Consider the following 18623-nt stretch of genomic DNA (forward strand, 5'->3'; position numbering starts at 1 on the left):
TGTGTGTGTGTGTGTGTGTGTGTGTGTGTGTGTTTTCAGAGGAGTGATGCACCTCAGTGTTGGCAGCTATGGGATTGAGCCGCTAGACTCCGCCACCGACCAGCACCTGGTGTATCGCCTGCAGGATGTGACATCACAGCCCCGAGGGTGCCAAACGCCGCACTACGAGCACGGCCCCAACTCTACAGAGCGTGCTCAGGCCAGCTGGGAGGAGATCCCTAACGGGCAGCACAGACGGGTGCGTTTTCCGTCACGCACACGGCGCACGCTGACTTCCTGTACCCTGAACTTTGACCTGTTCCAGCTCTGGAGTCATGCCATCATTCCTTTACAGTTTATGTTGACTTTACATTGACGTCTCGAGCAGCGATGTTGGCGCTCCAGCAGCGTGAGCGCCGCCGTGCGCTCTCAGAGAGTAACCGTGTTTCTGTTCCAGGTGAGGAGAGCCGTCCTCCACAAGACGCACTACGTGGAGCTGCTGCTGGTGGTCGACAACGAGAGGGTGAGAGCACGACACCGGGTGGAGGTGGACTGCTGCGGCGGGCGGCGTGTAACCGTGTGCTTCTCTCTCCCCAGTTTAACTTCATGAGCAGGAACGCGACGGCAGTGAGGGAGGAGATGGTTCTGCTCGCCAACCTCGTGGACAGCGTGAGTGTCACATGTTTCCTCCACGGCTGAGCTAGCTTTGTGTCACACGGCAACAGGAAGTGACTTTCCTTTCAGCCCGTTTGCTCTTGTGTGGTTAAAAGTAGGAATAAATCAACAAATGTCTTAAAACCCTTTGATGTCCTCACCAAGGAAAAAGCAATGCACATTTTTTTGTTTGCATTTCTTATTGATTTGGGGAGTAATTCTTATTCTTAGTTAGTGTATTGTCTGTCTTGTCTTAATGTTGGTTTAAAATGGAGCACTGTAACAAAAAAAATAATTTCCCCCAGGGATTAATAAAGTATTCTGATTCTGATTCTGATTCTGATTAATAACCACAATCAATAGTTTAGTTTTTAAAATATTGATCTCTACCAAACGGTTGAGATGCCACTTAATGATAAGAGTATGAAATGTCATGCAAACACAAGTACATTAGATAATACAGCTGAAAAAAGTCAAAGGGCCAAATTCTGATTATATTAATGGAAACTATCCAGGGCATTGGATGGTAGCATTCAGTGAACATTTCTGTTTTCATTCCATCAAAGGAAAGCATTACATCAAACAACAAAATACATGTGCTGCATCCAGGCCACTTCTGACTGAATGCTACTGTGCAAAATAAAAACAGTGCCAATCAGCACATCTGCTTGTGGTTTTGGTCGTTGGGGTCTTAGGGTGTAGCTTTGATTCTGTGGTCTTGGAGAGCTGGATCAGGGTTGACCAGTTCTACATGCTGGCTTGTTAACTTGTAACTTATAACTTGTCTTATACAGGTGTAATAGCATACCAGAAAGTTTAATTCCTCCCATATGCTAATTATACACAGGGATGGTGATCTTTGCGTTGGACTCTTTGCTCCACCGTTTGACCGATGAAAGAAGCACGAACCCACAGGCCTTGTTTAGGAGGTTGACACATTTGTTGTCAAATCATTTCATTGCAATCAGACCTTCATCAGACCTGTAATCACAGGCTGCATGGCCGCTCTTCATCAGGTCTTTGTCTGCCATCAGTTTGGTCATACAGTACCAATGCACCTGACACCAGAGGAGGTGTGCAAGTTCTGGACCAAGCAGAAACTTGTGAAGAACCGAGGTTCTTTGATAGGTTTGCAAAGTGTTGTTTACAGCTTTGGCCCCTTAGAGGGAGCTTCTGTTGCTTTCACTCAGGGGAGCATTGAAGAATGTAGATCCTCCTCACACAGCAGCAAGTCGTGGATGATGCCAGATGAACAATTTAAAGCCCCACTCATCTGGTTTGTTGGAAATATACTGGTGAGGAGTGCCAGCTCTTGTGGCTCCATATGAAACCATGACCTCAAACACGCTGTGGTTGAAGGTGGATGGCATCATGAGTGTCATGCCACAGGACCATGTGATTTTTAGCCATATAATTGTTTAGCGTCCATATAGCACAAATTATAATTTTGAAAACTTACTAATATTAATTTACCAGCTACGGTAATTTGGTTAAAAGCTAATCAGTTGTGATATTCTTGATTTTTACAATATTTACTAATATTAACTCAGAAAGTTACAAAACTGACTTACTGAGGAAATTCTTTCAGCATATTCTTGCTGTGCTAACACTTAATGTGATTTATCAACACTGTCATATATCAAAAAATTATATCTTCATGCCATAGTTTCATCAAAAACACTCAAAATATGTTGGACGGTTTTTTGCTTCTGACTTCCTGTTTGGGAGAGGTTTAAGAAGAGCCCACAGTTTCCACTCACAGCGCCTCCTGGTGGCTTTTTTTTGGCGTTACAGATGAAAAACCAATTGGTAGAAAAGACTCAACAAGGCAGGTCAATGTCAGTGAAAGCCTCAGTTAGGGCCTGAAAATGTGCTCTACCAAAGGTTGACCGGAACGCTAAAGGGTTAAAATGAATAAAAGCATAAATAAGAGGAGTGTGTGTGTGTGTGTGTGTGTGTGTGTGTGTGCAGATCTACATGCAGCTGAATATCCGGGTGGTTCTGGTTGGTTTGGAGATCTGGACTCAGCAGAACCAGATCAGCACTGACGGAGCGGCTGGAGAAGTCCTGAATCGCTTCACCCAGTGGAGGGAGAAGGAGCTGGTTCCTCGCCGCCGCCATGACTCAGCACAGCTCATCCTGTCAGTACACACACACACACACACACGCTGTTTCTGTTTTGTTTGTTACTGCATGTGATTGGACCGTGTATCAGGTGATGATGATGGTGTCTGTGCAGGAGGAAGAATTTCGGACAGACGGCCGGGATGGCGTTCGTCTCCACTGTCTGCTCCAGGAGTCATGGAGGCGGGATCAACGCGGTACGCCACCATGCGTGCAGACTAAATACATTCAGTTTTATGAAACACACCAAAAACATTGAAATGATTGTTTCTGCGTCTGTGGCGTCGATTTCACTGAATCGCACGTCTGGGAAAAAGAGAAATAAAAGATCTGGATCCTAATGACAGCTTTAGAAGGAACTCCATCTCCCAGGGTGCATTTCAGTGAGACGTGACTGAACTGTGCTCTGTGTCCTTCAGTTCAACAACAACCTCGTGGTCTCGTTCGCCTCCATCGTTGCTCACGAGCTCGGCCACAACCTCGGCATGAACCACGACGACGGCCGACAGTGCACGTGTCCCACCGGCGCCTGCATCATGAACTCTGGAGCCACGTAAGACGCTCACGGCGAGCTACGCCGCACGCTCACACGTGCCCGCACACGCTCACACGTGCCCGCACACGCTCACACTCACTCCTAACGCGTCTCCTCTCTGCAGAGGGTCAAAGAACTTCAGCAGCTGTAGCGCCGATGACTTTGAGAAGATGATCCTGCTGACGGGGGGGGCGTGCCTGCTGAACGTCCCGCGGCCCGACGAGGCCTACAGCGCCCCCTACTGTGGAAACAGGCTGGTGGACTTCGGGGAGGAGTGCGACTGTGGCTCAGAGAAGGTGTGATGTGTAGAGGATGAGTTAGACATGCGTGCCTTACATTCGATTTGACCCACTTTGATACGACGTGTGCCGAAACGGCGGCGACACTCCTGGCAGTCAGGGCCCGCCCAGATTCAGTGATTTATTACACAACTCGAGCTACTCGTCAGCAGGAAGTCCAACATCTACGCCGTCCACGTGTTCCACAGCTGTGCGGCGGACCAGCTGGCTCACGGGCCTTATGTTTGACATCCCTGTTTTATATTAACGTGTCACTGTTGTTGAGTTTTCCTGCACACAGAAAATGAAGACAAAAAAGTTTCACTTTGTGGGTCATTTTCACATCTTTGTGCGATTTTCTAACGTTTAAAATGATTATACGCCAGAGACAGAAACTTCCTGTTTAAACCCGGTCACGTGATCGACCACGTGTGTGTCTGTGTGTGTGTGTGCAGGAGTGTGAGGAGGACCCCTGCTGTGAGTATCGGACCTGTAAGCTGAAGTCTGGAGCTCAGTGTGCGTACGGCGAGTGCTGCTCCAACTGTCAGGTAAACACAGCGAGCCTCGTGACACACACACGCGCGCGCACACGCACGCACGCACGCACGCACGCACTGTGTTGGGCTCTGTAACTGTGTGCTTGTGCGTTCAGTTCCTGCCGGGGGGAACCGTGTGTCGCGCCAGCACAGATGAGTGCGACCTGCCTGAGTTCTGTAACGGCTCCTCGTCCTTGTGTCAGAGCGACGTCTTCATCCAGGTGAGGTCCGCTGCATTTACCTGAGCAGGTGAGCTGCTGGCTGAGCTGTACTTCATCACATCTGTGTGTGTGTGTGTGTGTGTGTGTCAGAACGGGCAGTCCTGCAGGAAACAGGAGGCCTACTGTTACAACGGGAAGTGTCAGCACTACGACAGCCAGTGTCAGGCCATCTTTGGAGACAGTACGTACCTCTGTACGACTTCATCTTCTCTCCTCTCCCTCATTACTCAGCAGCTGACCCCCCCTTCTCGCCCCTCCTCCTCCTCAGAGGCGAAGGCGGCTCCTGAGCTCTGCTTCAAAGAAGTCAACAGCAAAGGAGATCGCTTCGGCAACTGTGGCTACCTCAACAACGGCTTCAAGAAGTGCGAGAGCAGGTAACACACACACACACACACACACACACACTTCCTTAGGGTCCGTCCCAGTGTGAGGAGCTGAGACTGATGATGTCACAAAGTTCAAGTCCCACGCAAGTTAAACGCACCTCCAGCTTTGACCTGATGGTGGCGCTGTGTGATGTGTGCACTCCAAACCGTCACTACACCTGTGTCGCTACCAAACCGGGAAAACCTGAACAAACTCCATCTCCCAGGGTGCATTTCAAAGCCCCGCCCACATGACTGTGCTGTGTTCAGGCGTCTTTCCCACAGTCCGTCTTCGAGCCTTCTCCTGAATCCTCCGATTCTTGTCGAAGTCGCCGCTTCCGTTTTCCTCATCGTGTTTGTTGCCATAGAAACGCCATGTGTGGGAAACTGCAGTGCTCCAACGTTCAGGCGAAGACGGTGTTTGGCATCGAGCCGTCGATCATCAGCACGCCAATCGCCGGAGGGAAATGCTACGGCGTGGACTTCATGCTGGGGTCGGACGTCCCCGACCCCGGGATGGTGAACGAAGGGACCAAGTGTGGAGAGAACAAGGTGAGGAGGAGGGAAGAGGGAAGGGGATGAGGAGTGAACAATGAGGTGTTAAAGCTCGTTTCTTCTTCTGCGGCGCTCAGGTGTGTGTGAACTTTGAGTGCCGCAGCGCCGACGTCCTGAGCTACGATTGCGATGTGCACACCAAATGTCACGGACACGGGGTGAGTCGCCTGCCTGTCCTCCTGCCTACCTGTCTGTCAGGTGAGTCACATGACTCAGGTGTCACCTGTCTGTGTGTCGCAGGTGTGCAACAGCAACAGGAACTGCCACTGCGACTATGGCTGGGCTCCGCCTTCCTGCGAGTTATCGGGTTACGGTGGAAGCGTTGACAGCGGACCCACGTGGAACGGTATGTCACCTGGAGAACTCTGACTTACCTGAGGGCAGGCGTCCCGTGTTAACGCGCCTCCTGTGTGTGCCCCTCCCCCAGATAAGGACACGTCTCTCAGGGACGGCCTGCTTGTCCTCTTCTTCTTCATCCTCCCGCTGCTCGCTCTCGGCGTCTTCGTTTTCCTGCGCAGGAACGAGCTGCTGCGGCGACTCGGGCTGAGCCGCAGGAAGAGGTCTCAGGGATATGAGTGAGTGCATGCACACACACGCCGCCACGGCCGCAGGAACCACGTGTTCTCTGTGCTGCGTTTAGGGACACTGAATATAATTGTAAACCATTAGCTGCACGTGTGGCGCTGCTCTCACGCTCATGTCTCCCTCAGGGCTGACGGCATGGCTTCAGCCAATCACAGCAGGAGACCGCCTCCCAGAGCGCAACCTCCATCTGTTGCCCGGGGTAACGCCAATAACATCGTCAGAGACGGGGTAAGTTTAGGGTTCACATGAGAGTTTAAGTTTTCCCTCGTTTTACACACACCTGCCTCACCTGTCCATCCAGGTGTGTGATGATGTTTGTAGCATCAGCAGTCGCTCCTGCAGCTTTACCCGGTTTGTTCTGTGTGAGCAGTGAGCGTTACAGAGACCCACAGCAGCAGCACTCTCAGTGGGCGTGTCTACAGAAGGTTAAAATTAAAAATCTTCAGGTGGACACGCCCACACGGCCTCCTGCTGCTGCTGCTGATGATGATGATGATGTTACTAATGACACAAACCTGCTGTGACCCTGCTGATCAGGAGGCTGAGAATGGAGACGGTGATGATGCTCTCCCGGTAAGCCTCAGTGTAGAAGCTGAAGTTAGATGTAGTGATGAGCACACCTCAGCACGAGAGCACCAAACACAGTTATTGATCACTGTGTCGTTAGATGACCTCACAGGCTGGACGATCAGCTGATCGCTTACAATCAGTGACAGACTGTACTAACCAACCGAGCAGCTGATCTGCATCGATCAGCATCTAACTGGAACTGAAGCGGCTGTCTGCACGGGTTATTGATGAGCTGATTAAGCTGTGTGATTAATCACTTTAGTGTGTGTGTGTGTGTGTGTGTGTGTGTGTGTGTGTGTGTGTGTGTGTGTTGATGGACTGCATGAGCTCTAACACGCTCTGCTCTCTCTCCATGTGAAGCACCACGCTCAGCTGCTGCCACCACAAGAGGTAAACCCTGCTTACTTCTCATTACCGCTCTAACTACTGCTGCTGATGTAGTGTTAGCTTAGTGCTGCGTGTCTGCAGGTTAATCAGCACAGCAGGAAACTAGAAAGCAGCTTTCACTAACCCAATGACATCAGGTAAACTGGGAGAGTCAGACAGGCCAGGTAGATCGGTGTGAGGGTTTGAATGGGACAATGACTCGCAGGTTTACCCAGGTGTACTTCCTCTGTGTGTGTTCAGGTGGTGGAAACCAGCCGGACGGCTCCTTCCCATGCTCTGAAGCCACCACCGCCTCCTCTGTAAGAAGTCGCGCACCACCACATGCACCGAAACACAAACCGAAAACAATCTGAGCACAAAAACTGTCAGTCAAACCTGAAATGTGGAAACTTCACTTTCAAACTAAAAGTTGTATCTTTTTAAACATTTGACGCGACAGCGTATGTTTCCAAAAAATACAACTTTTTGCATTAGCTTCTAAATGATTTGATCTAACTTGATGTTAACTAGTTATAGAAGCTAGCCTTAAGCTAATGATTCTTAGAAGCTAAATTTAAGCTACTGAGCCTTAGATGCTAACTTGAAGCTAATTGGACTGGACAGTTAATGGAAGTCAAAGCTGTACCTGTGGCTAATGCCAAATCGACTGTATTTAAAAATAATTTTAAGCCAACTGTGAGCTTGCTGGTTACTAAAATGCAATTTAATTTTAAGCTAAATTGTCTTCTACTCTTCTAGATTTAATAAACTTAAAAGCTGCATTTAAGCTAAGTGGATGTAAATATGAGCCAGATCAGGGCTCTAGGCTAACTTTTTGCCATGCGTGCACCGGTGCGCCTAGCTCAAATTTTTCAACCACATCGCTTAACACCGCAGTTTTACATGTGCACTTTTTTTGAGGGGGGGGAAGTTGCAGTCCATACAGACAATATTCATTTCTAAAGTATTAACTATCAATCTTGTGCTTAAAGTGCGTTGGCACTCTTTGTCAATATTGTAGAAAATGTTAAACATCATCTCGGCTCCTCTGACGACCTGTTTGCTGCTGAAAGGCCGTGGGCAGAGGGGACACTCGGGCATTTATCGCAGCATATAATGTGTTTTCTGGACACACTGCTGCTTTTTCAGCATTCAGAGGTTGATGGCACCGTGTCAGAGCTGGCTATGAATTTCAGACGGATCAGGCCTTAACTTAACAAAAAAGTTATCAATCGTTCTTTTCATCTTTTCTTATCACCCTCAGCTGCATCCACTCTGTCAGGCCTAGGCTGCTCACTAGGGCTGGGTACCATCACTGATTTCTGTAATCCTGGGAAACTGTTCTTGAAGTACAGAGAGAGAGAGAGAGCTGTGCATGAAGTGTGATTTTTATCGTGGTGGAAGCAAAACTGATAAAAGAGGGAATTCATGACAACATTGATCACATGTGAAGCGCAGTTTGCTGCTTCTTTTGCTGCTGGCTCGGTGGATTTTGGTTGGAGAGACAAAACCTGCAGCTCAGAATTAGCGCAAAAAGACGTAAACGCAGCGCGGAGCCGACGCATCAGAATCGCTGAGCTCCGACAGCGTGTCCGTCTGCGGGCCGTCAGGTGAGAAAGCCGACAAGACAAAGCTGATTCTGATGCGTCGGGTCTGTGTTTACGTCTTTGTGTGGAGTCCGTGTACCTGCTCTTGAAATAGTTTTGTGAGCTTTAATCTGAGAATCTGGCGTTTCTGGCAAAACACAGTTATATTTAAAAGTCGATTCAGGATTTAATGAATCGATATCGCTTTATTCAAGATACTCACCTCCCACTTCCACCTGCACTTTCAACTGGACCACGGCCAATCAGAGAGGTCCCGCCCCTGACTATCTCTGATTGGTTTAGTCCACGATAGGGGCATAATGTGTGTCTGTTGTTGACCACACGGAGAGTTGCAGAGATTTTTTTTTTTTTGTTACCCGAACACAGTTTGGTGGCACCGGTGCGACCAAATTTTTTTTTAGTCGCACCACTGAAACATTTGGTCGCACTGAGCCCTGAGCCAGAGGAAGAAATTTTGTTCACCCAGTAGCAAACTGACTTAATTCATATATTAACGTTAAAGCTAACTGGACTCAAGAGTAAAAAATTTAAAACTAACTACACACAGACACGAGCATTAATTTAACTTGACAAAGAAAGAAACTAGCTAATGTTAAGCTAATCCTAAACTGGATACAGCAGCTTACTCCTAATAGGGCAAAACTAGATGGCCATAGATGGATAACATTTATAAGCTAGTCTTTAGAGTGGCTAAGTGCTAAGTGAACCCAGAAGCTAACTGCTGGTGTAGCTGTGTCTCTGCAGCAGTTTGAACTGTGGCGGAGTGATACATCATCTCAAACAGAGCGTGCACGCTGTGGTGTTAGTGGCCAGTCACAATGTAAACTCTTTTTCTTCTTCTTTCTTGCACAGAAAACCGAAACCTTCTGCTGCGTCTCAACCTCTGGTGCCTCAAAGACCTGCACCCGCGCCTCCTGTTTAACCAATCAGGGGTCTTCTAACGACACCTGGATGACCCCCCCCCCCTTCTACTTATCTTCAAACCCTTCCCAGCGAACTCAGAGCTAGTTCCTTAACAGCCAGGAACAATTCTGTAGCCACGATAACCAGCTGGCCAGACTGCACGGCCATCGCAGTGAAATGGATCCAGGTGGACCGGACGAGAAACTTTGCAGAACCTCCAGGAACCCAGCAGGTCCAAGCTGGAGCCGCTGCTCTTCTCTAACCTAACCAGGCAATCGGATTGTCCTGAAAGCACGAGTTCTTCTGATTGATTGGTTTTACGAAGCCTGCTTAAGTATTTTTAAACTTTCTGATTTAGTCATGTGACCTTTCAAACAAAGTATAGCAAGTATAGCAGGCCATGTGGGCCTCTCTCTCTGATTGGCTGGTTTGTAGTTGTGGGTGGAGCATGTATCTGAGCACTGGTTTGTTTCTTTTCTGTCTCTGAATGAAAGCACTGATAGCGCCGCCCATCTGCTCAGCACTGTTTTAGGAATGTAACGCGCCCTCCTGCGGTTGTGTGCCGGTGTGTTTGTTTCTATCGTCTGGCTCGCCCTGCGTTCGCTCCCTCGCTCTTCACAGAACTGTAAATCTACGATATGCAAACAGCGTCTGAGCGCGTAGCTCCTCTGGTCTCAGTTCGTCATGCAGCATGGCGCCGTCTCTGCAGGGAACGAACGCTCACTAGGCGAGGCTGCTCGGTATGCCTCTACTGTCCAGGTATTTCCACCAGTTAAAATATGAGTCTGAGCTTGCAAAGCATTCTGGGAACCGTAGGCAGTCACATTTGGTACAAGCAAAGTGGATTAATCTGTCAGAATTGAAACTAAATAAGATGAGTTCAGACCTGCACTGAGAACATGTTCACTACAAGTCTGGGATCAAACTGAACAGCAGTACCTACCAGCTCCTCCCAACATCGTTCATTTCTTTCTTTCAAAGACTTTAGAAAACACACTCATTCCTGATTATTGTTACCAGTGTGACTGACTCAGTGGAGCTTTTTTTAAATCTGTCGCTCTTCTGTTAAGGTTGAAGCTTTTTGTAGATCCACATGTTTCTTCTGGGGGGACACAGACCCCGTTTCACCAGTGTTTTAAAAATGAATTATGTCCAGTGGAAGCAGAACTTTAGCAGAAACATGAACTTGGGTGCAGCCTGCTGAGCATTCACAGAATGTGTGACGGCGTCTGAAGGTGGAACAAAGTCCTTGAAATTCTTGGCAATAATGTCCCGAGAGCGTCCACGCTTCCTGTCCCGGGCGAGCAGCGATCACGCTGAACTCTTCCCGCATTCAGGGCGTCTGATTCAAACCAGGGATTTTTACACCACCGGTGAACCAAATGCTTGCGTTCTGCAGCTGACGAGCCTGGATGCACTGTGCTGTGTAGCCACGTTGGTATTTTTAAATGCCTTTTTTCACTTACTTTGCTCTTTTGAGGGTTTTTGCACAGAAACTGAGGACTCCGCTGAGGATGTTGATGTGTTGCTCACAGGGCTATCTTAGTGCCATTTGACTGTTCATGCCAAAAAAATAAACCGTAGTCTGTGCTGAGCTCCTGAGTGAAGACAGTCGGATGCAGTTATTTAAAGAGCTGAGAGCAGCTGAAGCTTCAGGTTACAGGCAGCTGCTGACTGCAGCGTTTAAAGGGGATCCGTTCTTATCGTTTCCACCTCTGCACTTTGTCAGAGTAGCTTTTCATGATTCACAACTTAAATGAATCCAAATTTCTGTAATGCAATCAAAGCTTCACCTCACAAAGCTTAAAGTTAGCTTAGAGGCATCTCCACGGTGCAGTTAGCTTCAGGTGCAGAGTCAGTTTGGAGTTTGTGGGATGACTTCGCTCATAATTTAGCAAAGTCTCTGCTCCTGTTAGCTAGCTGCCTTAAAGTTAGCTGATGTGAAAGGTTTGTGGTGTATATGCGTTTGGAAGTTTGGCCATGTTAAATATGAATATTACAAAATTGTAAAATCAAAACTCTTGGTGCTCAGCAGCCATCTTGGTAATTTAAAGTGTTTATTTCTCCAGGTTAAGCTGACTTTAAGACCCTAATTTCATGAAATTGGGTGAATACATGTACTTTTACCAAAAACCCCAAACAGGTAAAAGGTCACAGCACAGCTGGTGGTCCAGGTGGAAAAAGCTTTAAGTGTTATTTTGGGTCAGCACAGGCCAACGTGAAGCGGTCCCCTTTAAAGCCAATCAGACATCCTCAGTGGGGTTACATTCATACTGAACCTGTGTAAAAGATTTAATTTTCTGTTATTATGAATGATTTAATCATTTCTTTTTGCTTTTCACCTGTAATCTGTGGTCATTTGAACATTTAATTATTAACGTTGCTGTGTGGCGTGGAAGCCTCCGCGCTGACTGATGATTTTTATGATTCGATGGATGATCTCTCACCTGTTGGACAGGTTCAGGTTGTTACAGCCAGTGGAGCTCAAACTTGTGCTGCTTGCTGTGAAAACCAAACCTGGAAGAATAAAGGTCCTTCAGCTGAACATGATAATTTAATAAACTCTGTTCATACAGACTGTGATTTGTTTGCTTTCAGACTTAATAAAGGTGCACAGAAAATAGTTTGTCAGCATTCAGGTTCCTGTTTGTGGCGACATCCATTTAATATACAGAAAAGCACTCACAGGCTGACTGCAGTCATTGTCACACTTTCAATTTGAAAAAATCTTTTTGAAATTCAAAGTTGTTTTAGAATTGTACAGGTTTTTTAAAAATATATTTAGGACCAAAAGGGTTTTTTAATGTCCTGATACAATAACTGTATTTTTAAATAGTTTTGTGGAGTTGGGGCATTAAAATAAAATCAAGCCGTACTTTTTTTCTATTTTTTAAACTGTTATTTTAGACTTAAGTTGTTATTTTTACTGAAATATTTAAAAAAAAAAATTAAAATACTGTTGAATGACTTTTTCCACAACAAACATTTAAATAAGTATAAAAAAGATTCCTTGTTAGTGTATTTGTTTAGTTCCGTTTGTAGTTTTTCTACAGCGGGACCACGCCCCTTTCACTGTACGTGGTGACGTCAGCGCGAGCTCTGCTCCTGTGCTCAACACATCGAGCTGTCATCATTTTACCGGGAGAAGCGAAGGGCATCCGGGATACCGACCGAGAGGGAGCCCAGCACTGTGCTTGGAGGTCAGTACCGGGCATTTAGGGGGGACGCTGGGCCGTGAGCGAGGACACGGTCCGACCTGCGGGCTCACTCGGGGGCGGGTTCCGGTTTTGATTCGTGGAAAATGAAAACCGTCTGGACGAATGCGAAGATGCCTTGTTAGCCTGCTAGCCGCGTGCTAGCCGCTACGGCCTTTTAAAGTAACATTTGGAGCGAGGCCGTCCGTTTAAAGACTCCATAAGCGGAGCAAACGCCTCCACTGAATGCAAACACAGAAACTTATTCAGAATGAAACTGCTAATAGCTGTTAATTTAAAGCAGGGGCGTTTTGTGAAGCTAATCAGCTAATTATATAACGCGCCGCGTTAGCGCTGAAGCTAAGCGTGCAGCTAAGAGTTTGCGCAGTGAGAGCCGCTCCGTGTGGCGTCACACACAGCGGGTTTTAGCCATTATGCATTCAAAACAGATGATTTTACGATGTCTGGGGAACACGGCCAGGCATTTTCGGGAACTCATGACTCGTGAAAGGACAAAGTGATCGAATGTCCGGGTGGCCAATAGAGAAGTCTGGATTTCTCAGAGGCAGCCAGTCAGGAGGCGCGGTAGGCAGGTAGTGGGCGGGTCCAGGCAGGGTTAAGGGGAAGGAGAGCAGGCTGGGAGTGGAGCCCCAACAAGGTCAAAACAAAGCAGAAAGTCCCGGTGGGTGGCGAGAGCAGGCCCGTGGGGGGCTGGGAGGTGACCCCACCTCCCAGAATGACACGGTTCCGGTTCTGTGACTGGGTTCTGAGAAGGCCTTGGAGAACTTTAACTCCTTGAGTTCTGTGAAGATCTGCAGAAAACTTCAGACTTGACCCTGTTCGCAGCGTCAGCACCTGTCAGAAGTATAAAGACACCCAGTGTGACACTGATCTCTGATCAGCAGTCTGCGGGATACATGCGGGTTTCCAGCATCTGTGCAGCTGTTATAGGAAACGGCAGGAACAATATGACCTGCGTGAGTTACAGCTCACTGTTTTGCAAGTTGAAATAAAAGGCAACACCAGTTTAAAGGATTCCCATCAATCCAGAAAACTGCTGGGAGTCACATGACCAAAGAATTGAGATGTTCAACTTGCGAAGAAGAAAAGCTCCCAGGATTGTAATAAATATACTTTAACTAGTTTGGTGTAATTATCTCAGGCAGAAAACATATATTGTTTTTCACAAGGTCATAGAAACAGGAAGTGCAGACTCTGCTCACTGTGTTGAGCTCACATTCACACTCTGCTCCGTTTTGAGCAGGACAAACCCTGCTGACCTTGCAGGACCTCTCTCAGGGCTGTTTTGTGGTGGAGTACCTATACGAGGCGAGGTACTTTGCTCTGGGGCGGGTATTGTTTGAGATATGAGCTCAGCAGTCACCAACACAGCCTACTGACCAATCAGATTTCTGGAAAAGAGCGTCACCCTTACTGGAAGATCCTCTGTGTAGACAGTCAGAGGGTCTGAAGGTGTTCTCTTTATCTGATGGAAGAAACTCAGGAGGAGCTCTGCTGCTGCGTCCTGACCTCATCAACATGTAAACAGACTCTTTGTCCTCTCAGAGCATTTAATGCCAAAACTAAAGATTTTTAATTATGAGAGTGGCGAGAGGGTTTTAATCACAGGCGTCTGTTCAGTCACAATTTTACTGGTTTCCTTCCTGCTTTGGATAAACTTTATTAATCCAGCAGCTGTTTTCCAGTCTGACTGAGCAAAGCTCACACATTCATGCAGAGTTTTTAGGCCTTTACTCTCTCACACGCATGTGCATGTTTCTGATTGGTCAGAGGCTCCAAACTGTGTCTCTTTCATGTGAACACTGATAAACCTGTCATGTGACCCCGCCCCAGTGTGATTGATAGTTAGCGAGTGAAGCCAGATATGGAAAGATATCCTGGATACGTTGACCCTCATGCAGGCTCTCTGCTGGTTGGTGAAATTTAAAACAGCAGCTAAAAGTCAGACATGGTGTGAGGAGGCTGTGCCGTTTTTATCAATAATCAAACTGTAGTCGTTATTTCTGCAGTGTGTTGTTCTGCTGTGCTTCACAGAATTTCCTCAAATCAGGAACTTCAGACCTTTAAAGGAACAAAAATCAGAGGCAGAGACCTCGGTGTTCTCGTAGTTTCACAGTGTTTACCTGGAGAAGGGTGAGATGGCACGTCTTGTGTGTGAAAACAGCAGGTCTGTTTTGAATAAACTTTATTGCAGGGGAACAAGGTGTTTTTGTTTTCCTTCTGCAAGTGCAGTCATGTGACTGGGCTGGCTGGCTCAGACAGCGACCTGCACAGAAAGTAAAAGCGTGCAATGCACCGATCTTACAGGTCGTTCCTGGAGCGCGGCGGAGGCCTCTGATGTCAGGAAATGTTGCTCACATGTTTTGGACTGAAGTTCATGTCTGTGATGTGATTGGTCAGTGATCTGTGACCTGGCCCTGAGCCGGCTTCTCGGGGCCGATTCAGCCGGGCGCCACTGATTACTGAGTGCAAAACCACCATTAGTTCATGTGACCGTTCCGCCTGATGTAAAGAGATCTTTAAGCACTTTTAACGTGTCTGTCAGGCTGTCAGAGCTCCAGCAGTCAGACTTGAAGCCTCTGTTCATAAGGAGGTGAAGTAAGTGCGAGTCTGACAACTGCTGTCTGTAAATCTGAACGTTAGCATCTTTAAATCCACTGTGCCGCATTTCTGAGGACGCCGTTTGTCAGGCGCCGCAGATCAGCCCTGACTCTGACATCGTGTTCCTCTGCAAACAGCAGCTCGAGTCGGCGCTCGCAGTGTTATTAGAAGCTCGTCAGACAGAAACCGCCATCGTTAAATCCTAAAGCACAGCTTTCTCTCACATCTCATTTGAATAAAGGTGACTGTGGTCTGAAGAACGGGGGCTAATTCTCTCTCTTCTTCTCTCAGTGGACTGACGTGGACGTCTGACTGCTTCCTGTTGTGGCACTGACCTGCTTTTTTCTTCTGCGTCGTTGTGAGGTCGAGGACGTCCGGACTGTCGGACCGAAAGTCACCGCCGTGTGTGATACTTTAAGGACTGCTCATGCATCGTTTAAGGACTTGTGCGGCGCGGTTGCGTCCGCTCACCGCCTCGCAGGCGGCTCAGACTGTCGGCCAACAGCGGCCAATCACAGTCACCTCCACGGGTGGCAAAAGGACGTTTCAGCCAATCAGGTGTTACACAGCACCGGTGGCCTCGGAGCCGTTCCTGAATGGGACAAGCTCCAACTATGTGGAGGAGATGTACTACGCCTGGTTGGAAAATCCCAAGAGTGTTCATAAGGTAAGGAGCAGTGGAGCCCCTGCAGGTGTGGAGTGGTCGGTGCAGAGGTTGGTTTGATTTTACTGCTGGCAGCATCGATGCAGGACAAACCCTCCAAAGGACTTCAGCAGCATTTCAGTGTAATGGGACATAAACCCAGAACCCAGAAAATCAGAAGTTAAAGGTTTGGTGATTTTGAACACATAAAAACAGCTGCACACCCAAAGCACCTGCACCGTTTCCACAGTATTGATAGATTCCACACACAGAAAGAGTCCCACAAATTTAAACCCTAGTGGGAGTGTCCTTTAAGATGGTCGTTGACCCACTGTTGAGCATGCGCCCCATCCCATGAGCCGAGGTGTGGAAAAGGGTGTGGGCCACTATCAGCAGAGGTTTCGGGTGAAACCATTGTGAGGCCCACGTCTTTCAAAATGATGAAGATAAAAGTTCAGGGCCCTCTAGCAGCCCCGGGTCAGACAGTTTTAGGCGCTCACGTATAATTTTATATTTTTAAATATTAATATGATGTTTTATTTCACTTGAAATGTAAAAAATAATGTTCTGAAATAAAGAAAGTGTCAGTCTGCCGTCGCCCTGACTGAAACCGACTGAGCTGATACTTTCACTGCACATTTGTCTCCGTGTAAAACAAGCAGCTCTGTTTTTAGTGGCTAACGTGGAGGAAATGCTCGTGTTTACTGAGCCGTGCAGTAAACAAAGCATTTAAAGAATTTGCATGAAGCATTTTTAGAAATGTTCCATTATTTAAAACTACCATCACAGGTGAATCTTCTCTACAAGCATGCTTTCTTCTGATTGGCTGGATTCTGGAAGTACGGAGAAGGGCAACAACCACTCTTAGCGGGTTGTACGGTTTTTGTCACAGATCACCGTATAAGGAGATCTGTGACGAGCTGATGTCAGCATGGCACGAGTAGAAACAAGTGGAAGTGAATGTGTAGGGCAGGCTTGACAGGAAAAACTGCATCGTTAGCTCACCGCTATTCGCATTATGTCGCTAAACTACTGAACGCTCGGGAAACGTTGGCCAAACCAGCAGTGGCACATTTCTTTATTTTCTCCCCGTACTTCATTTCCTGAGGGTTCGATGATAAACACGATAAAATGTGAGAAATGAGCAGAAGATTAAAATGTGATTGGTTGAAAACTGAAGAGAAGGGCGGGATTAGTGAGTGTGACGCTCCAGCTGGGTGGAACCTTTAAAGAACACGCCGTGCTTCCTTGTTAGTGACAAACATGGCTCGTTGTGTCGCGACGCACGGCGCTGGCGTTCACTGCTGGGAGGTCTCCATGAATGTCCTCCAAGAAACATGAACCACAGCGTTGGTGATTCACGTGTTCACGTCGTGTGCCACCGCTGTGTTAAATTACATATGTGCTTCTGATTGGCTGGTTCGGCCTGCAGTGAAACATCTCCTTCATGTTGTCGTGCAGCTGGTCCTGGTTCTGCTCGGGGACCCGTCCACCTCTGACGAAAAGCTGCTGCAAGATATCAAGGACACGAGGAACATGATACAGGAAGTGTGGGGCCCGCTGGTTAGCAGTAACAGAACTCTTTCAAAATAAGAGTGAAGCAAGTGTTTAGTGGGGAAACTCTTGAGGCTTCGATGAGTCAGATTAAACAAAAAAAAGCTCAGATGAGTGTCGTGTCCACAAAAAGCTGCTGTGGGAAACAGTGGTGTGCATCTGTTTGTAATGATGATGCGTGTGTGTGTGTGTGTGCAAAAGTCTTGAGCCACTCATTTCTTTGTATTTTGTTTCCAAGGAGGCAGGCGTTCTTTAAAGTGCTCTTGAGCAACAACTCTCCAGGTTTCTGAAGCTCTTTGTTGTTGGACACTGTAATGTGCTGTAGTGTGTTATGAGGCAAACTCAGAATAATAATATGTGGAGAATCATACAGGTTTTACTGCACAACAGGAACATGTGGAACATGCTGTTGTTGATATCTGGGACGAAGGACGAGCATTAAAATGTGTTTGCAGGCGTTTCCTCCTGTCCACATTCTGAAACACATTACAGCCACACTGACATGTTCAGTGTGCTCTGAGCACATGTGACCAGTCATGTGACAACATCCTGTTCAAGAGTAGCAGCTGTGTCAGGACGGCGCTTTAAAGGGTTTAAAGCAGGGGTAGGCAACTCCGGGCCTCGAGGGCCGGTGTCCTGCAGGTTTTAGATCCCACCCTGGGTTAACACACCTGAATCACATGATTAGTTCATTACCAGGCCTCTGGAGAACTTCAAGAAATGCTGAGGAGTTATTTAGCCCTTTAAATCAGCTGTGATGGATCATGGACACATCTGAAACCTCCAGGACACCGGCACTCGAGGCCTGGAGTTGCCCACCCTGGTTTAAAGGGTCCGTTAGTGCTTAGAAAGTCTGAAATAAGCTCTGTGGAGACACATGGAGACAATGCGTTTCATTCATTTTAGCAGCAAAAACAAATAAGTACAGTATACCATCAGCGTTATGTAACAGCGGTGGTTCATCGGGATAATCAGTGACGTGGACTGTAGACTACAGGAGCCTGTGGGGGCAGTGTCACCTGTGTCACCTGCCAAGACTCGATGCTAAGAGGAGCGTAGCACGAACGGCAAAGCAGCTGGATGGAAGAAAACGGAGTCAGAGATTTAAAAGTGAAAGAATTTCACAGGAAACTGAAGATAAATCTGCATGTAAAGCTCCTGTGATGTCACCTCTGAGTGGGAGAGTCACGTTCATGTACGTTAGCTAACCTGTCATGACGCTCGCTAAGCTAACATCACAGTTTAGTTAGCTAACGAGTGAAATGTGATGCAAACCTCGCCTCTGTCAGTGCGCCCCAGGGCAGCTGTGGCTACAACGTAGCTGCCATCACC

The 18623-nt window shown here is 47.5% G+C and overlaps 2 protein-coding genes across 6 annotated transcripts in view; both read left to right on the forward strand.

Moving 5' to 3' along the window:
* LOC102300915 (disintegrin and metalloproteinase domain-containing protein 9) overlaps positions 1–11904 on the forward strand; it is a 25847-nt gene extending 13943 nt beyond the window's left edge. The window contains exons 7-25 of one of the 3 annotated variants that reach the window (XM_042215840.1): positions 40–238; positions 437–502; positions 577–648; positions 2605–2774; positions 2873–2954; positions 3177–3310; positions 3417–3588; positions 4026–4118; positions 4223–4327; positions 4418–4508; positions 4596–4701; positions 5061–5244; positions 5325–5405; positions 5488–5593; positions 5675–5822; positions 5958–6060; positions 6763–6792; positions 7030–7088; positions 9228–11904. In XM_042215840.1, coding sequence (XP_042071774.1) covers positions 40–238; positions 437–502; positions 577–648; positions 2605–2774; positions 2873–2954; positions 3177–3310; positions 3417–3588; positions 4026–4118; positions 4223–4327; positions 4418–4508; positions 4596–4701; positions 5061–5244; positions 5325–5405; positions 5488–5593; positions 5675–5822; positions 5958–6060; positions 6763–6792; positions 7030–7088; positions 9228–9297 — 2071 coding nt within the window. In that variant the 3' untranslated portion in view covers positions 9298–11904. Of the gene's footprint in view, positions 1–39; positions 239–436; positions 503–576; positions 649–2604; positions 2775–2872; positions 2955–3176; positions 3311–3416; positions 3589–4025; positions 4119–4222; positions 4328–4417; positions 4509–4595; positions 4702–5060; positions 5245–5324; positions 5406–5487; positions 5594–5674; positions 5823–5957; positions 6061–6369; positions 6705–6762; positions 6793–7029; positions 7089–9227 lie in introns of those variants that run through there. The other 2 variants (XM_042215842.1, XM_042215841.1) reach the window with 2 other exon arrangements.
* A 421-nt stretch (positions 11905–12325) lies between these two features.
* ogdha (oxoglutarate dehydrogenase a) overlaps positions 12326–18623 on the forward strand; it is a 26852-nt gene continuing 20554 nt past the window's right edge. The window contains exons 1-2 of one of the 3 annotated variants that reach the window (XM_042215839.1): positions 12326–12478; positions 15386–15761. In XM_042215839.1, the coding sequence (XP_042071773.1) occupies positions 15522–15761 (240 nt within the window). In that variant the 5' untranslated portion in view covers positions 12326–12478; positions 15386–15521. The remainder of the gene's footprint in view (positions 12479–15385; positions 15762–18623) is intronic. The other 2 variants (XM_042215837.1, XM_042215838.1) reach the window with 2 other exon arrangements.

The sequence above is a fragment of the Haplochromis burtoni genome, unplaced genomic scaffold (assembly GCF_018398535.1).
Source record: "Haplochromis burtoni strain Fernald_Lab_line unplaced genomic scaffold, NCSU_Asbu1 Contig_839, whole genome shotgun sequence".
NCBI lineage: Eukaryota > Metazoa > Chordata > Actinopteri > Cichliformes > Cichlidae > Haplochromis > Haplochromis burtoni.